General features: G+C 37.0%; 1 protein-coding gene across 1 annotated transcript in view; it reads left to right on the top strand.

Annotated features, from left to right (window-relative positions):
- SMU2 (RED family protein) overlaps positions 1-19,892 on the top strand; it is a 76,791-nt gene that overhangs the window by 30,885 nt on the left and 26,014 nt on the right. The window contains exons 4-8 of the mRNA XM_089811930.1: positions 3,413-3,553; positions 3,749-3,798; positions 8,791-8,905; positions 9,042-9,090; positions 9,282-9,371. Of these exons, the coding sequence (XP_089668056.1) occupies positions 3,413-3,553; positions 3,749-3,798; positions 8,791-8,905; positions 9,042-9,090; positions 9,282-9,371 (445 nt within the window). The remainder of the gene's footprint in view (positions 1-3,412; positions 3,554-3,748; positions 3,799-8,790; positions 8,906-9,041; positions 9,091-9,281; positions 9,372-19,892) is intronic.

The following is a 19,892-nucleotide window of genomic DNA, read 5'->3' as shown; positions in this document are numbered from 1 at the left end:
CGAGTCTTTTCATGCAACTAATATCAAAAGGCACATTTTTCTTAGGACTGCTGTTAAATTTCGGAGAATATACAGTTTACTTTCTTCCTAGTCTGCAAGTTTAAGAGACTTATCATTTCATGTGTATGGTGTATAACTGATGTGGTAATAGCAATTTGAGCAAGGAAAATTTACTTTTGTTGGTTCTATGAATATTATGGGTGTGTGCGGAAGTCATGTTTTGTGTGAAGACCTTATCATAGAAACAACCAAACTATTCATTTCTTTTTTCTCAGATTTTGTTATTGGGTGGTCTCTATTCTTGCTGTGGTATTATGGATACAGTCACATTTGTCTAATTTGGCAACCATTTTTTTGGTGAGCGGAGCAGTTTTCATTTCTTTCATCACGGCCTGTTTTATTAATGTGTTGCCAGATTATTATCATCAGTTTCTAGATGGTCAGTGATGACTCTTCATTTCGTTTTCCTCAACGGTCCTTTGTTTTTGTCCATTGAATGACCATATCTATCGATTAATGATGGTGGGCTGTTTCTACGGAGAAGTTATCATTGAAAATCTGGTTAGTATTCTGTTTTATTTGAATAGTGAAGTTGAGAAGTTTGAAAGGAGGAGTTGATCGTATTCTGCAACATATATATGATTCATACTATTTTGTGATTCTTGTGCCTGATTATTGTGTATTAACATCAGTATATTGTTCTTGTTTGTTGGGAGTTCATTGGTGTGGTGCCTATTTCCTTTTCACTCTCTTGTTCGGCCTATCTTGTACTGCTATTTTTGCAATGTCTTGGTATTGTAGCATCTCTGTTCTCTATCACCAGTTTTTATTATGGAGATCTTGATGAGTTGTATGGTCCGTTTCACATTTACCATGTGCAGTTTTTAACAATGGTCTTTTACCTTCTGCTTGTGACTCTTCGGTTGCATTGAAGAGTTGTTTCATGAAGATAAATTTGTTTGACTTTCGTGGCAGATATAACCAGGTGCGTGGTTCTTTGGTTTTGGTAGCACACGTGCATCGAGAGCTGCTTTTGTGTATAGTGAGAGCTGCCTGCCTGGGTGTGTATCGGGAGCTGTGCTAGTGTTTGTGAGTAGTGAGAGCTGCACTTGCTTGTGAGCTGTCTGTAGATTGTATGTATAGGATACAAAGTTTTGATGATTCTGTATTTTTCAATCTGTGCATGATCAATACTGTGTTAGGATCATTACTCTTGTATGCGTACTGAGATCCTTCTCAAGGAAGATTAGACTACAAAGAGAAGTATTCTATGATTACATCTTTGAATGTTGATCATGATTTTTTGTATATCATTGAGAGTAGTGTATGCTTTTAGCTTTGATCTCTATATTTCTCCTCTTTATTATTAATCTCTCTTGATTGCAAAACGAATCAAGAAGCAATGGGATGATGAGAGATTATATGCAAAAGTCATGCAGACTATAGAAATGAGCATGGGGACATTTCTTGCAATCATGAGACTAAATTGATGATACATATCTTCATTAAAGAGGAAGAAATGATATTCAGAGGGAGGATATTCAGCTACAAAGAGAGTTTGCATGACAGAGGGAAATTGTTTAATTATTTACAAGCATGTGTGGTAGTGTAACTGCTAAAGCTCCTTGGTTGGTCAAATTGGAATCAACTATCTTATTGTGGTAATCAAAGCAGTCTCTGCTGAGAGGAAGTCTCTTTTGAGAGAAAATCTCAACCATTGTTATACATGTTGCTAATGAGTTCTTCCCTGCGAGAAGTTTGAGGTGAAATTCCTTGTTTTATCCTCTGGGAGTAGGTGGTGGATCCACCCTCTGTGAGTAGGCATGGTGGAAATGCATTCTTCTCTAGGAGAATTCTGAGGTGAAAGTCCTTGATCCACCCTCTGCAAGTACACATGGTGGAAATCCATTCTTCTCTGGGAGAAGTCTAAGGTGAAAGCCCTCGTTCCACCCTCTGCGAGTAGGCGCGGTGAATCCACCCTCTGCGGGTAGGCGCGGTGAATCCACCCTTTGTGAGTACGCATGGTGGAAGTCATGTGGGTGACTCCATGACTTTAATCTTATGCTTTTATAAAATAGCTATGGTGAATAATGTTATGCTGAGATAACAATTTTTTTATTGAGATAATCTGTAATGAGAATTTGTTATTGACATTTTTGGTTGCAGCTATGTGTGTGTGCCATACTAAAGATCTCTCTTTTGCTAAGAGGGAGCATTGAAGATTGTAGTTGTGATAGAGATCTTTACCTCTGATATTACTATATGTTGAAATTGAGAAAATAATTATGATTACATTTCCAAGTGAGCATGAAATAGCATCCAAGGTGTACTAGGTGTCTCATTCTAAATATCTGATATTTTATTATATAAAGAGTCATGCGGCATGCAAAGAGACATGTGTTTGGAAATATGAAGAGACTCACTTTTGGCAAACGAAGAGACCTTCAGTTTTGATATGAAGAGTCTTTCAATTCAATATAAATATATGATTGCTTTGTGTGATATGCATTGTGTTTAGTTGAAAGCATTGTACTTGGACATTTATTATTTTAATAAAAGAGATTTTTTTGATGTGGCTGGGTTTTTCCCTCAAGTTGGAGGGTTTTCCCAGGATAATTTGTTGTGTCTTTATGTGCCTTTTTTTGGGTTTTTCTTTTGTTTATTGCTGTTTATCTTTACTTCTGGGCTAAATGACATCCTAGGAGGTAATATACCAAATGAAGAATACAAGGTACTGGAAAAACTTATCCTATGCAAGAATATTGTTTCTCTTGTACCAAACTTGGGAAAAACTAGCGGATCACAAAGGGTGCTACAAAACTTATAAGCACATAAAGGAAAAATGCTCTTGGAAGGGCGTCAAGAAAGATGTCTGCAGACATGCCCAGGAATGTATAACTTGCCAAAGGAACCAAGTGAAACAAATCTATCCAGCGGGCTTCCTACAACCACTATCCATTCCTAACCAAAAACGGGAGAGTATTTCTATGGACTTCATAATAGATTGCCAAAGTTAAATGGCAAAGATTGCATGTATGTAGTGGTGGATCGTCTCACCGAATATACGTAGAGTGCACTATATTGAGTTTTTGGAAGCCACACATTCCATCCTTTTCTTCCGTAAGCTATCACTCTTGGATCAAAGATTTCTGCATGAAGATATTGTAATGTGATATATCTGGATATTGCTGTTGATCTTTCTGTAAATTAATTTTAGTTATTGTTAGTCAACACTATCTAATCAGAATCAGTCATTTGTATTTGCTGCATAACTTCAGGTGTGCAGATTTTATTTTACTGATTATTGTAGGCTTTTCATCATCATAGATTGAAACACGCAAAAAATGTAACATTGTTGTTAAAGCACAGGTTTAATTTAAATCTTAAAAGCTGTTTCTTTTGTTTTTAACAGGGAAGAAAAGCCAGAAGATCCAGATCTTCCGAGGTACCGTGATCGAGCCAAGGAAAGGAGAGAAGACCAAAATCCAGATTATGAACCTACAGAGATGGGTTCCCTTCATGCTGTTGCACCTCCAGGAACTGTTGATTTAAGGTAAAATATTTAGTAATTCACATTTGATGTTTTTTGATTCTAGGGTTCCTGTTACACCAGTAGTTTTATGTTAGAACTGAATATACTTTCCAATCACATTGACCCATTTTTCTCAGTTGTGAACATTAATGGTGTTTCTTTATTTTCTTACATTAAAAATCTTAATAGTTACTCTTTATGTTATTTCTTGAACAGGACAGCTGATGCACATAGGATATCTATTGAGAACAGCAAATATCTGGGAGGTTGGTTTAATTTGTTTTAATTGTAATTGACTCCATACTGTATACCTAAATATGTATTTACACAGTAATATAATTTAACAGTTTGTAATTCGAAAAAGGTTATCTATTGAGAAAATCAAAGAACATGGAGATTGGTTTAATTTCTTTTAACATTTTTTCACTGTTAGTGACTCTCTATTCTTTAGATATACATATATACATATGTACACACATATACTGCAATTTAACAGTTCACTCTTTATAAGAGACTTGAGAGCTATGCATAAGAAGTTGACAATGTAACTTCATCTATGAAAAACATACCCATGGTAACATTAATATTCCATAGTGCTTAATTAACCCTTATTGATGCTGGATACAATTAAGGCTCAAGCAACAAGCTTAAAGCTTTTGACATACATAATACATTTATGTTAAAGTTTAATTCAATTTCCTTGCTCTTTGTTATAGCTCTTTAATGAGTCTACTTCGGTTTTGTGATCATTATTTTCACTGTGCCATAATTTGTTTGCTGGAAATCTGTATTGCTCACTGATATCTTTTGGATCTTAGCAAAGCTTGTTTGTAAATTCTCAATGTTCCACCAAGTTTTGGAGACAGTAGAATGTGCAGATTGGAGAATATGTTCCAAATGTAGGTGGCAGAGACCCTAAATTTGTGGAGAAAATATGTTGGCTGTCAGGGAGCAGGACTTTGGGATTTGAACCTTGGTCCCTCCCTTATAATTATATCCCTTGTTATGCTGCAACTCTTTGCATTACATTCAACAAGAATGATCCTAGTAGGATAACTTTATGCATGGTAAGTTGAGTTGCAACTAAGGCTGTTTCCCTTGCATGTTTACGAGATGTGATTTGAAGTCAGTTTTAGGGTGGGATTCCAAGTGGTTTGATACTTTAACTCATAGTTCTACTTATTGTTATTGGCAACTTATCACTGAGGGCAAAAAAAAGGCAAATATTGGAGATAAGTCAGAAATGCCTCAGGAAAATATTGGGAACTTGAAAAATTGCCTCAATTTAATTGAAAATACATTTTTTTTTGGCAAAATTCAATAGGGAGATGCAACTAATGAGTCAGTCAATAAGCAAACAAAACAAACATGCTAATCTAGGTATATATATCGCATCCTCATGTGGAAAGGTGATGGCTCGTACTATAGTTTGAACCCTAAAGCAAAATAAAAATAACAAATTGTCTTTTTAAAAGTATAAGCAAATACAAGTGTCAAGTACAATATCAAAATAGGCTACATCTTCCTCTTCCCCTTCCTAACAGCTTTAGAGCCCTAGAAGACTGCTGTGGTTGTGGCTAGACCTCCATCCTAGATGTAGATGGTGCTGACACTAGCAATGCCTCGTCATCTGTATCCTTCTCACTCTCAGTGCCCTCATCCTCCTCATTAGTGTCATCCAATCCCACTGCGAATCAACCCCCCTCCATAGCCTGCCTCTCCAAATCACAAATCTCATCGTCTGTGAATAATGGAGGCTGCTCCTGTGACGTCTAATCACAATAGGGATCTATGTGATCCAAATCAAGTGGACCAGCTGCTGCTAACTCTACCTTTCTTATGTGCAACTTAAGATTAGAATGCACATAAACAAGGTCATTGAGGCATCTCTGTGCTTACTTGTTCCTCTTTTTTGTGTGAATGACCTCGAATAAGCTCCAAATACACTCGCAATTGGATGAGGTACATGGCTGACATAAGATGCGAAGGGATTTTTTTTGCAGATTTGTAACATTTCCACCCCAATTTTGCCACCAAGCATTTGCAAGATAAATAATAAAGAGTTAGAAAACAAGGTAAAACCATATTTTAGTAACTTAATTTTTATCTACTTATCATGCATGCGAAAGACACCAAAAATCCAAATATTCTACCTGGGGTTTGAGTGTTCCTTTTGCATCTTGCCAAGTTTGAAGATAATAGCTTTTCCATTGTATTCTGATTGGCCACAATAAGGTATCTCACCTCAACATCAGGTACTATCCTCTACATGCAATCAATGAAGCTCTCCATGACCTCTCCATTGGGATCCCCATAGGATGGAGAGAAGCAAAAACAAGGGTTGAGGAAGTACCCCACTGCATGGATGGGTTGGTGGAGTTCACTGTTCGACCTCCTATCTATAATTTCCCATATAGACTTAAATTTGAGGTTGTCCCCCTTGTACTAATTTTTTAAAGCCTCTTTGGCTCTATCCATGGCCCCATGAAGATTCCGCATTGGGGTTTGCTCACCATCTACCAAGTGAAGAACTTCAACCAAGAACTCTATCACCTACATTAATTGAAAAGTAAAAAAGATTATCATTAATCAGAGACTAGAGTTAGAAATTAATAATGAAAGACTTCATTATTAAATACAATAAAAGTAAATATTAAACTTTTGAAGCTTACAAGTTGCTTTCACAATTTCTATAGCACCATTGAAAAAGTGGTTGTCAAAGACAATGTATGCAACACTCTGTCCATCGGTTTTCTTTGAATAGCTTGAGCCTAGCCATTGTGGACCGGCAAACAATTGCTTCAAAGGATTCAAAGAACTAATATCATTTTGCAACGTTAAGAAAATTGTTGCAAACCTTGTGGCAATAGGTCTAACCAACTCCTTCCCATGGGTGAATTCTCTCATCAAGCGGAGAACCCAAGGGTGATTGTAGATATATTTTGTTATCTTTCTTGCATCCTCTACATCCGCTCTCACCCAATCCAATTTTCATGTCACCCAATCCAATTTTCCTATGTCTCTAAAACAAGGTCAAGGACATTCCTACACAAGGAGACCAATAAAGTGTGCTTTACTTATCTTGGAGGATTTTACTTGCTTCCACATATGCAATTGCATTGTCAGTTATTATTTGCACCACATTAGCAACCCCCACCTCCATCACAACTTACTCTAACATTAGAGCCAAAGATTCAGTTGTCTTTATCTTGTTTGAGGCCAAGGATTTTAAAAATACCACTTGATCCTTGCAAGAAACCAAAAAATTGATGATGGTACGGTTTCTTGCATCTGTCCATCTATTTGAAAGTACGGTGCAACCATACTGTTTTCATTGTAATCTTTGATCATTGACCACATTTTTGGCCCTAGAAATAACATCTTTGAGCAACCTACAAGCATGAAATTAAGGTGACATTAAGTACACAACTTTGATTAAAACAAAGCTTATATGGAACAAAAATAAGTAGATTGTAAAATTGAAAAGCATTTATAAAATAAAACAAGTGAACTAGCCTCCCACTCAAGTCTTTAGGAGAAGGTGCCTTGTAGTCTTTTTCCGCCATAGTAAAGTCTGTCACAAAATTCAGCCAATAGGAACAAGCTGCAACATTGAACATGATGTTAAAAAACCAAAAATTGACACATTGAATGTCAACTTGCCCATGAACATCACCGTTCCACCTAGTACCCTGCAATGATGGTTGTGCTCCAAGAGTGTTCATGTGCACAAAAAACCATCTATAGAAGATGTGTGTGGCAGTGGTCTACCAGAACCAGTGGAAGTGGAAGCCATGGGAATGGTAGATTTACAGATCCGTGGGCCACGCTGAGAGCCAACTATGCCCTCAGGTGCATTCTTCATCAAGGTTGGCTGGGATATCTAGTGACAACCCACATTATTTCATTATAAAACAATTATTGTTTTAGCAAAATCTAGATTCTAAAAAATGATGGTGATTGTAAACTAATAAATGATTCTTAAAAAGGAGATAGTGTTAGTCTTGAGATTCCTTGTGATTCAGAAATGCTACCCTGAGGGCCAATATTGCCCCTTCCCTTGCAACTTTTCCTCTTCTTGGGCACATAGAAAGGCATTCATCTCTCTCTTTATTTTATCTGTGGTGAATAGACGAACCCTTGTGTCATGCTTTACTATCCCTGCAAGGTGGTCCTTCAAAAACATATTTCCATGCCTTGACTCTAGTCCTTTTAGGGCACGCTCCTGCATATCCTGTAGAGGCAGCCGTATTTGCCATTTTGATGAAGAATCAACCTACACGTCACATACAAAATGAGGGCACAAATTTAGAAATAAACTAACTTCAAAACTTTAGGTAAGTTTAAACATAATTGAAACTTAAGGGAAAAATCAAAAGAAAAAAAAGTCAGGTTATGAAATTTTTAAGAAAAAGATGATTCTTTTGAGAAAACTACGAAAAATTTGCAAAAATTGCTAAAAATTGGTGTTAGATCTTATTCATTACCTTCTAAAAGGAGTTAAGAATTGATTAGAAATGGTATGAGAGAGTTTGTGTAAACTTGGATGCATTTAATTCAAGACTAAATGGTTTTAAAACAAAAGAGAAAGAATCTTGAAAATGTACTTGTGAATCCAAGCTTGCTTGAAAAAACTCTTCGAATCTGCTCCAAATCCACAACAAATTGATCTAGATGGCTGAAAATGATGGTCTTTCTCCTCCAAAAGCTTTGAGCCCTCTCCAAATTTGCTTTTGTAATGAAAAAAAGAAAAAGTGTTTGCTTGCTGCCCGTTACAGTCCCTTAAACTGGAGTGGGCAATAGTTTCCAGCAAACCGCGAGAATTAGGCAAGTTATCGCTGAGAATTTGGCGATTTATCTGTGATTAAAAAAAACTTTGAGGCAAAATTTTGGGTGATAACTTGGCATAGTTTATCGCCAGTCACAAGTTATTGCGATTAGACATCTTATCTCCGATATATCGATGGCAAGTTGATCTATGCTTTAACTATTGCATCAACTCCTATTCTTTATGAGCTATTGCATATCAATTCCATTTCTTTACTTTGCGGTTTCTATTTTAAATTTGGCATTCTAATGCATCATAGCAGATCTGTAGCTTTCTGTAACTTTCCTTATCTTCTGTATATAGTCACATGCTTTCAAATTTAGATCTTGGTTCCTCATTGTGCATATACTTGAAAATGTTTGTACGACATAATTAACAAAAATACTTTATAGTTTCTTTGCTGAAAATTGATGTATGTCATGTTTTACAGGTGATGTGGAACATACACATTTGGTTAAAGGTTTAGATTATGCATTGCTGCACAAAGTCAGGAGTGAGATTGACAAGAAACCAGAGGATGAGGAATCTGAGGATGGCAAGTCAAGGTCTGGAATCTGGATCATAGTACTCATAAAAGATATGGCTTAAGCAGTTTCAATGCATTAGTTCTCCGAGTTGTTAGCCTATTTTGTTTTGTTTTTTACTTGCATTTTCTAAGTTTTTGCCTACTTTTTTGAACAGAGTACAGAAGGAAGACCAAACATTATCATTTCGCACTTCAACAGCAAAGGTGCATTGAGACGCCCATCAATTAACATTAAAGCCTTATCTGAAATTCTTATCTGGAGTCTAGTACAGGGTATTATGTACTGATGTATCAGGACAAACTAATATATTTAATGTTTAAATTATTTTGCTACTCTTTTGTACTGAAGCTTTATAAATCCTCTCTGTTTTTTGTTAAAATTATGGTTTTGACAGCTCATTTATCAGTGGATAGTGAAGCCTCAAAGCATGAACAAGCCAAATGAGATGTTTCTTCCTGGACGAACAGCTTTTGTCTATGACATAGTAAGACCTTTTCCCCTCATTTTCATAGGTTTTAGTTTTAAAAACAACTATAATATGCACATTTGGAAATATTGAGTTTACTAGGTATCATCTGCTAGCTCAAATATTCATCAGACAGGCAACATACTCCAGAAAGTGTGACCCAGTTTTATCCATCCTCTGATATATATTATATGTTCAAGCATGCGGGAGATTTTATGAATAGTTTTTGTTGAAATTATGATCAGATTGATAGAATGACAAATTAAACAAGGAAACACAACAATTGCCCTGGGAAAACCTTCAGCCTCGAAGGTGAAAAACCCAGCAAAAGATCTTTCTTTTACTTTTTATATACATCTTTACAATATAGTCGATTTTAAGACCATTTACAACAACTCAATTTATAACAGTTATTGAAATGAATCAATCCTCCTTATGTATTTATCAATATATCAACAGCACTTAGGTCTCGTGTACATCGAACTCTATATGATTGATCCTCCTCGTAGTATAACTGTAGGATGTATTATTTGCCCAGAATGAGTATATCGCTTGCTGTGAATATGTATATTTATCTCCTCTGATATGATATAAACTCCTCTGTGATCTGATATATAAATTATGGCTTCACTGTAATCTATAACTTCAGCATTATATTTATTTATAAATATCCTCTTCTATATGAACTTGCTGCGATATCAATGATTATATTCTTTGCGAAATAATCCTGTGTTCTCTGCGGCATAATATGAATGTGCTGCGACCTGTTTGTCTTTTATTTTTCCTGCTGTTCTGTAGTATCTCTGTGTATCTGATGGTGATCAAATGATTAATCATCAACGGCATAAGTGTCTTTCATAGTCAAGAGATGTGTCGTTCCAAAGATGTGGCTGTATGAGTCGACACCCTTCATTTTATCACTAACCGCTACATCTCCTTAACACATCGCTATCATTAATAATTTGGAGTGTGATTTAATTATAGTTGATACTAATAATCCCTGCCATTGTATCTAGTATTGGAAGAGACTCCTAACACTAACTAATCAACACTTTTGACATTATTAAGTAAAATTGGTGGGGTAGTGATATTCAAATTTCAGCCAAAAACTAGTCTACTTTTGATTATGATGCTTTCGGCAGTTCTTTTGGGCCAACTTGTCTGTCTAGCACTGCACTGTAGATGGGACATTCATATTCCAATCACCATTACTAACGACTGTAACAAAAGTCATGCCTTGAGCTCTGGAAGAAACAGTTTAGTGTCTGACAGAGTTCAAATCTGTAAAATGATCTTTGTTTTGGAATGTTTTCTAAGTTGTATTAAAAGCTTTATTACATGCTACATTATTTGGACATTAAGTTGTCTTAGATGTCGTGTTCAAATGGACATAAAGAGAGCCTGCTGATCACTTACGCCGCTCTCACCATACTACGGCTTCTGTTAATTTTCCCTGTTTGATGGACGTATATTACCACATGCATTTGGATTCCAAGTCGTCTGATCATTCGTCCACATCTTTCATCACATGCCACTTCACCGCCCATAATCGAGGAGCAAGGAGCATATGCACGAGGGAACAAGGGAAAAACAGTGGTTTGTCTGCTCTGGTTAACCAACAACTAGGGTTTGAGCAGAAAACGCGGTTTTCCGAGGTGGGAGACGAAATCGCACTCATGGACCCACACTTCAGTCTTTCAACAGTAGTAGACAAGGGTTCTACCGAGGCAAGTGTCTTCTTTTTTAATACTCTTTTTGCTGTTCCAGGCAGTCACGAGGTGGGCCATTTCTCTTTTTCTTGCTTTTACGTCTGCAACTGTCTTTGCTTTTGTTTCTTTTGGTTCATCTCCTGGCATTGTGGATTGGTCTGGTTCTGACCCATCTGAGCTGTAATAGATAGACAGAACATAGACGGAACACAAGAACATAGGAACGAGGAGCAGAGGTGCACATAATCGAGGAGCGAGGAGCATATGCACGAGGGAACAAGGGAAAAACAGTGGTTTGTCTGCTCTGGTTAACCAACAACTAGGGTTTGAGCAGAAAACGCGGTTTTCCGAGGTGGGAGACGAAAGCGCACTCATGGACCCACACTTCAGTCTTTCAACAGTAGTAGACAAGGGTTCTACCGAGGCAAGTGCCTTCTTTTTTAATACTCTTTTTGCTGTTCCAGGCAGTCACGAGGTGGGCCATTTCTCTTTTTCTTGCTTTTATGTCTGCAACTGTCTTTGCTTTTGTTTCTTTTGGTTCATCTCCTGGCAATGGGTAAACCTACAATGGAAAAACATGCAATGGAACAAAAAACAATATCTCTTACCAAAAATAGCCATGAATCCTTGGTCACATTGAAACCAACCATTTGGGACAAGTAAAAATTGCCTCACTAGGCAACAGAGGAAAATATATCTGGGTCAATGTCAAATAGTTTAAAGGTATTTTAAAATGGAGTCTTGCCCGCATGAAATGATCACATGAAAGGAAAAAAGTGTCAGAAGGTATCCAAGCAGGGGATAAGTCAAAAGAGTGGCCTTAAAAAATGTTTTACTTCTCATATAAGTGATGGCAATCTTTTACATGGCATTAGTAACTTTGTAGACCCTGTTATGTACAGCCCTACTTCTACTCCTCTCACTTGGTATCCAGATCTATATGTGCAAGTACTATTGATGGCCAAGGAGAGTCTTGAATGTTTAGAGGTTAAAATGCAAGAGAGTGACCTCAAAATGCACGATCTGACAACAACAAGTAAGTCTCTGACATACAATAACAATGTTCTAAAAGAGCAAGTCTTTCTGCTGCAAGAAACACTCAGGGCTGGAAAGATTGAATGTCAGAACATGAAGGAGGAATGGCAGAACGTGAAGCAACAATGCCAAAAAATGAAGGAGGAATGGCAAAATTTGAAAATCTCTTTGGCAGCAAACAAAACTACAACAGATACTTGGCAGCAAACAAAACTACAACAGATACTTGGCAGCAAACAAACCTACAACAGATATTGGGACATCCCATAGTAAGGAGAAGTTATTATACCACAATAGTTTGGTGAGGAATAGAGAGGTTGAAGAAGGCAAAAAGGGTTTCTCAGATGTTACCAAAGAATGGGATAAAAACAGCAAATATCCGGCTTGGGTGGGTTTGGAAGCAAATAATCACATGAATAATGCACATGACAGGGAAGCCAAGGAAAGGGAAATCAGGGCACCCAATATGGTTATTAACGGAGCCAAAGAAAATGGTGAAGGGGAACACACCCTAGAGTTAATGAGGGGATTCTTAAAGGAAGTGTTGCTTTGGCAAGGTCAAATCTGCCAAGCTTGGAGGGTTGGCAAACTATCTGACGAGAAAGATAGGCCCATTAAAGTGGTTTTGTCTAATATTCATGACAAGCGAAATATTTTGAGCAAAAAACAGTTCTTGAGAGGTTCTCCTTTCTTTTTAAAGGAGGATCTAACTATGAAACAAAGGAAGAGAGAAGGGTGGAAGTAACAAAAATCAGAGCAGCTAGAGATGAAGGCAAAAGAGCATGGTTGTTCAAGGGAAAAGTAGTTATTACTCAGTATGGCCACTTTTCCAATTCAAAACAGCAGGTGGGCAGCATAGGCTCAGCAAAAAACTCTTCACTAGGTAAATATGCGTCAGGATCGACAGCCATTTCAAGGGATAGAAACCCAACTTCAAGTATACCACATCAAAATAAATAGCAATCAAGTTCAGCCCGGGCCTCCTTAAGTGTAGTTTGTTGGAATTGTAGGGCTTATCCTTGGAGATGTGGGCCTGGGTTGGGACCTATTGTAGAAGGCAATGACATCATTTGTCTTGTGGAGACACATGAACATGAGGGATGTAAGACTCCTTTGTTTGAAGGCTATTGGAAGTTAGCAGTGTGGAATGAGGTGGCGAGTAATGGTAAGGGTCATGGGGGCATAATGGTTCTTGTAAAGGAAAAGGAAGGACGTGTCATTCAATTGGAAAAAGAGGACACTAACAACAATTTCTTATGGTTCAAAATCACTAAAAACAACAGTCTGCTTAGGATTGCAGCATGTAACTTTGCTCCGCAGGCTTCTAAAATATATAAAAGGTGCAGTTTAGATTACAAAGAACCTTATGCAGCGTTAAAGAAAGATGTTGCTGTATTTTTGCAGCGTGGGGATGTTCTTGTTGGAGATTTCAGTGCTAGAACAATGGATGATCTGGCTAGCATTTTCAGCTACAAAGTAAATGCTAATCTTATTTGGCTCATAAAAAAGAGTAAACATCAATGGGGAAGAGTATCAGACGATGCTAGAGGCTACAATCATTTTGGGGAAGAAATGATCACATTATGTGGTACTTTTGATTTAATTATTTGTAATGGTTTGGCTAGTTGGACAAAATTGGGTAATCTCACTTGCAATACCTACAAAAGTGCAAGCGTGGTTGATTATGTAATATGCTCGGACAATTTATATGAGAGAATTGAGGAAGTTATGATTGGGGAGCACATATGTGATCTTAAATCAGATCATAGACCGCTGCACATAAGTTTGTTGTGGGAAGAGGATAGGCAACTTGGGAAAAAAGAGCGAAATCATCAACAACCACCTTCATAGGGCAGAATTCTTGACTTCAAAAAACAAGGACATCTTCAGAACAACACTTGAGAGAATATATAAGGGCGAGGGCATGCATGTACATGATGTTAATAGCCATGCATTATCTAACCTCATTCACAAGGCTCTTTCCAAGTGCAAAAGATCAAAGCAAAGGAAATCTGAAACAAATTGTTTTCCAACCAATGTGTGGTTTGATAAGGAGTGCAAATTAGCCAAGAGAAAGCTAAGAGAGTAATAAAACGAGCCTCGACATTAAAGTGTACAAGTAAATCCTAAAGAAGAACAAACAGACTTTATGTTCACAAGGAGGGAGAGCTAATATTTCTTAGTAAAAATAACCCCAAACGTTTTTGGAAAGAATTACAGCCAAGGAAGAAACAAACTGAAAATATTATTACAGCTACTCTATGGTTTGAGTATGCTAAGAAACTTTATGAAAAAGATGAGGTGGACCAGTCACCCTTGGTCAATAATATGAAGGATCTTTTCACTGTGCAAGAGGTTGAGATTTTTATAAAGAAGTTGGGCATAGGTAAGGCAAAAGACTTGGTTGAACTTCAAACAGAGTAATTAGGTGGGGCATGAAAACCCTTGCAGCACACATTACAAAGATCTTCAAGAATATCAGCCAACACGGGTTTCCTAGAGACTGGGTGATTAGCCTTGCTATACTCTTTTTTAAGAGTGGTGATGTCAATAATCCCTTCAACTACAGGACTATAATGATCAACCCTCTGTTTGCAAAACTCTTTGGCAGCATGATAGAGAATAGAATTAACAAATGGGCTGAAGAAAATCATAAACCTGCAAAAGGGCAAGCTGGTTTTAGGCCGCACTTGACAATTGATCACTGTATTACTCTGAGGCATATTTTTGAAAAAGTGTGGGAGAGGAAGGATGAGGTCTTTTGTTGCTGTGTGGACTTTAAAAAGGCTTTTGACACTGTCCCTAAGGACAAACTTTGGCTTAGGATGGAAGAATTGGGGATCCCTACAAATCTCAGAGTTGCTGTTCATAGGATGCATGAAGAGGTGAAAGTCAAAATTAGAACTTTAGATGGCATTTTAGAGTGCTTTAGGAGTGATGTAGGGGTCAAAAAGGGTTGTCCACTATTCCTACTTTGTTTGGGCTATATATTGACAAACTTGAAGAATGATTAGGCATGCAAAATGATGAGGGTATCCAGTAAGGTGAATTTTTAATACTTTGCTCCTTCATATAGACGATCTCATTTTGGTTGCCAAATCTACTCGTGGTTTGCAACAACATTTACTTTCTCTTGAGCACTTTTCCAAAATGGGAGGGATCCAGGTCAATATCAATAAGAGTAAAGTCTTTTTTTTTTTTTAAACATAAAACTATATTATCATAAGTTCTATTTTGAGGGTAGCATTCTTGAGGAAGTTACAGAGTATAATTTGGGTTTGATTTCAACAAAAAGCTAATATGGGAAGGTTGTAGAAAGAAAAGAGTATTAGGAGGATGGAAGGCATTTTATGTGCTTCAAAATTGGTGTCGTGAGGTAGAGCTTTGGGATTGGGAAACTACTCAAACTTTATTTGGTCTTTTTGTGCTATCAGTTGTTCTCTATGGTAGTGAAATATGGGACAGCAACACTTCGGCCTTATAGTGGAAACAAATTGAGAGGATCCAAAAGTGTAATCCCCGACTGGGTATCGTTCTCAACTTCTTAAAAAATGAAACCACAAAATAATGAACGACAATTGCATGTAACAGATTTTACCAGTTATTCAACCCAAATCAGCAATTTCCTCAATATCGCAGATTAAACAACCTTAGATTTGTTATGGCATTATACATCAACAATAAAATAACTCTTATTACCACCCAAACCCAATCTTATGAATAGAGATATAGTCAGATTGGAAGTACTGAAAATCATCGATACAAAATAAGTACAAGTGAGACACCTGAAATGACGCCTTAATTATGGTGGGATTTCGTCCACCGTCATCCAACTTGTGGGTTTTCATCCTCCAAGCGGGCTGAAAGCTGAAGCTTCCACTTGACTCTCCAAGAGAGCTCAATGTCCAAATCAAATCCAAGAAAATATCCAAGCATGCTGAAATGAGCTCCTCTTTTTGAACATGATCTCATGACCCTTCCTATTCCTTTGCCCATCCCTTCATTCTTTATTCTCTTGTCCTTATTTCCACTTAAGAAAATACAACCTTATAATAATAAAGTAACTTATGCATTTAATATTAGGGTCACTTTATTGAACCATAGATAACCACTCGAGCTCTAGAGTCCATGTGCGATAGCTCGTCCAGGCATATCATGTCCAATAGTGAATCCTGGAATATGGGATCTTGCTAACTTACTATGAATAGTAAGTGTTCCAAAAACTTTGCTATACCATTCTGCCTGGCCTGAAGTTGCACATGCCTGGATACAAACTTGTAACGATCTTTCAAAAACTCCTGGTTAGCCCAAGGCTGCATAGCGGAAAGGGCTAATGATGTGACAATAGTAATGAACTAGAAAAAGGGGACATTACAATCCTCCCTTCCCAAAGATTGCCTTCCCTTAAGCAATCAAGATCTGCATGTTGTGACCATAATACTTGGTTCCCATATCAATCTCAAGTAAGTTGCTTGAACAAGCCATTGCGCAACTTTGATACAAACTTGTCCAAAGTAGTGAAGCATCTCATCAATTCCCCACAATAGTCATGCATCAATCATATCAATACTAGAAGCCCAAATTACCCGACGTGCATGATCAGTCAGAACCACCTGCCATGTGCTACCATCATATACAAGATCCTCTATCTAACTAAGATTATCACTCCAACTGAGATCACAAGCACCATTGTGGTCTAACGACGTGGGAACTCAATTGTGTGCCAACCAACTCCTGGAAATACTATTAACCATGGGAAAGTTCCTCCTAGATCCCACAAACAAAAAGGCCATCCACCTTCCCAACTATTTGTCATATCTTGCTGCTCTATGCCCATAATGGGTGGAGTATCCAAGCTGCTCAATGGCCACAATGCTGTTCCTCTAACTGTATGGTCTCTGGCTATACTGTTCACCACATCTCTATCCAAAACTGATTTGTAATCAGCGTTATGTCCTTCTGTCAAGCCAGCAACCTCTTGGCTGCAACAAGTATCAATTTGAGACTTCTAGCCATCATCAAACTCGAATAGCGGATTCTCCATTATGCAATCAGCAAAGTGAATTACTATGCTTCATCCAATCAACATTATGCGGGCCGAAGGTAATATCATCATTGTAGGCCTCAATTTTCTTGTTCATTTGATTTGCATGCAAAAGTAGATCTTCTGCTATGTCATCATTCACATGCCAAAACTCATCATGTGAAAATTCTAGCTAGCTCTTACTTTGAATAGGACCAACCTGATCAAATTGTTTGCCAAGAATAATCTCCCAGTCACCAGTGTAGAAGCTTGTATGTTCCTTATCCATATTCTTCCCATCGCTGATTTGAATTACTATACTTTCCTCTTCATTGTTATAATTGACATAAAGCCTCGTAGGAGTTCCTTTAATTGGTAAAGCCATGGAGATCAGCTCACTATGCATCATGAGATTCTGAAATTTGTTGATTCTATGCTTAATTAACTCCTCCACGAGCTCAAAGGTTGCAAATGAGAGCATAAATAAACAATCCTTTGCAATATTTATGTTATAACATCTAGTTTTCCCCAGGTCTAAATTAACAACTAACATGCTCAAAGAATACAGTTATTACTTCGTTTCATAGGAAGACAGTTATATCAGTCATGTTCATGTGAATAAGATTTACCGTTAAAAATCAGATAGACAAAACTTCTTAACTAAAAACTTGAATTACCATCAAATGAAATTACTACAGAAATTGAAAACCACATACCTCGGAAAACTAAGATGGAATTCAAATTAGGGATGCTTTTGCAACCACCTGGGTTAGTCCACAAATACACTATAAAAATTTCACTTGACGACTATCATCTAAAAATCGCTATCTTAAAATCAAATGATAATTACAATTAAATACTTATATATTTTAAATTAGGGCATCACATACCATTGTATCAATTAGGGCATATTATTTACCATCAGATCATTTAGGGCTTCTGATACCGCTATATCACTTAGGGCTTTCGCTACAACGGATTCAATTAGGGCTTCCGATACCACTGATTCAAATAGGGCTTTTGATACCACAGATTCAATTAGGGCTTCTGATACCACTGATTCAAATAGGGCTTCCAATACCACGGATTCAATTAGGCTTCTGATACCATTGTATCATTTAGGGTTCCAGTCATCTCTTAATCAATTAGGGCTTCAGATTCCTTTCCTTCCGATTACTTAACTGTGACAGTATCTCAAGATTAGAAAATATAATTATATTTGTTATTCATGAAAGTAAAATGACGGTAACAATGAAATAACTCAATTTAACCCTACCTCCTATATAAGAGTGATAATACCTATTTCCGATAAACAATTGAATGTATGACTTATCCTTGTTTGATGCACTTCTGGCAACTTAAGAAGAGGTGAAACATTGTCAGGGGCTTTATCACCCAACCGTGGACCCAATCTTATCCCCACATGGTCTCTTAACGAGAAAGGCCCTCCCTACCTAAAATCGACAGGGGCCATCTTGCCATCCACTGGGCATCTTGGTATTTAACACACCATACAACTTGGTAGCAGGAGAATACAATATCAGGATAAAGCACGAGCTAATAATAATTCATTATTCAAATCTAATTTCTTGATTTTGTTTATAGGTTAAATCTTCACCTCTTCATCATTCTTTGGCCTATCTGCCAGGTGAATTCCTTGGTGTCAATATATTCTAATTTCTTGCCTGGTAATATGTTAAAGCTTTGCAATCATATGGATTCATTCACGATTATCTCAGTTTCAATGGACTGTATAATTGGTGTAAGCTTAGGATCATTTAAATGATTGGATTCATAAAACACCTCGGATATCATTTCTATTCATTTCTTTGCTCAAATTAATCACTAGATCAAGGATACTTATTTGCATATATGTTTCATCAAGCCAAAGTCTCATAAAGCCTATGTATCACATACACTATTTTCTCTTAATTTATACCTCTTCACTTTTAATGGCATCCTTGCCGGTGAGTTCCTTGGTGTTTGAACATTATGACATCTTTTACACTTTTTATTAAATGCATGGAAAGAAATATAATAAGATGGACAGGTTCTTTGATTCATGGATTTTAATACAGTTTTACATCCTCTGTAAAATGAAGACATTCTCATGATTATTGATAGTAAACAAGTAGCATGATAATGAATTCTTGTAAACCTATGTCTAAGGATCTATGTCTTATTAATTTTGTCCAAAATTCTGATCTGACAATAGTATTGACTCTATCAAGGATAAATGAAATATATAAATGAAAATTCGGAGCTTGGATCTGGTATGACCTTTAGTGTAAAAGACAAAACAAGTAGTAAATAGTATTTAATCGTGACCTGTAGCAAGCTATTTCTTACTCTCGCGGTTGGATTTAAAGATTATCCATGGAACCCTTTTGCTCTGAACTGGTTGACGGTGAATAAGAGAATAATGGAATTCAACCTTCGGAAGACTCTAAGGTCGGGTACGGAAACCCCACGGCTTGCTTTGATTTCCGCGGCCAAGATGGAAAGATGAAATCAGTATATGTAGTAAAACAAATGGATTTGATTTCAGTCGTTCAAGAAGAGAGTTACAGAATTGCAAATAGGAAAAGTTATATTGAGAGCCTCCAATAGCAAGGAAAAATTATGCAAAAAGATTGGATTGATACGATTATGAAACTCTAATATAAAGTTTTAACTTGACTCATTGACTTCCTTCAGTTACAAGAATCTATTCGAATTCCCAAGAAGTCTATACGAAACATAAATTCGATTAAACATGCCAAGCAATAATTA

This window comes from Cupressus sempervirens, chromosome 11, assembly GCF_028749045.1.
Source record: "Cupressus sempervirens isolate cs-2001-9-10 chromosome 11, ASM2874904v1, whole genome shotgun sequence".
NCBI classification, from domain to species: domain Eukaryota; kingdom Viridiplantae; phylum Streptophyta; class Pinopsida; order Cupressales; family Cupressaceae; genus Cupressus; species Cupressus sempervirens.
This window is presented reverse-complemented; position numbering and strand designations above follow the sequence as displayed.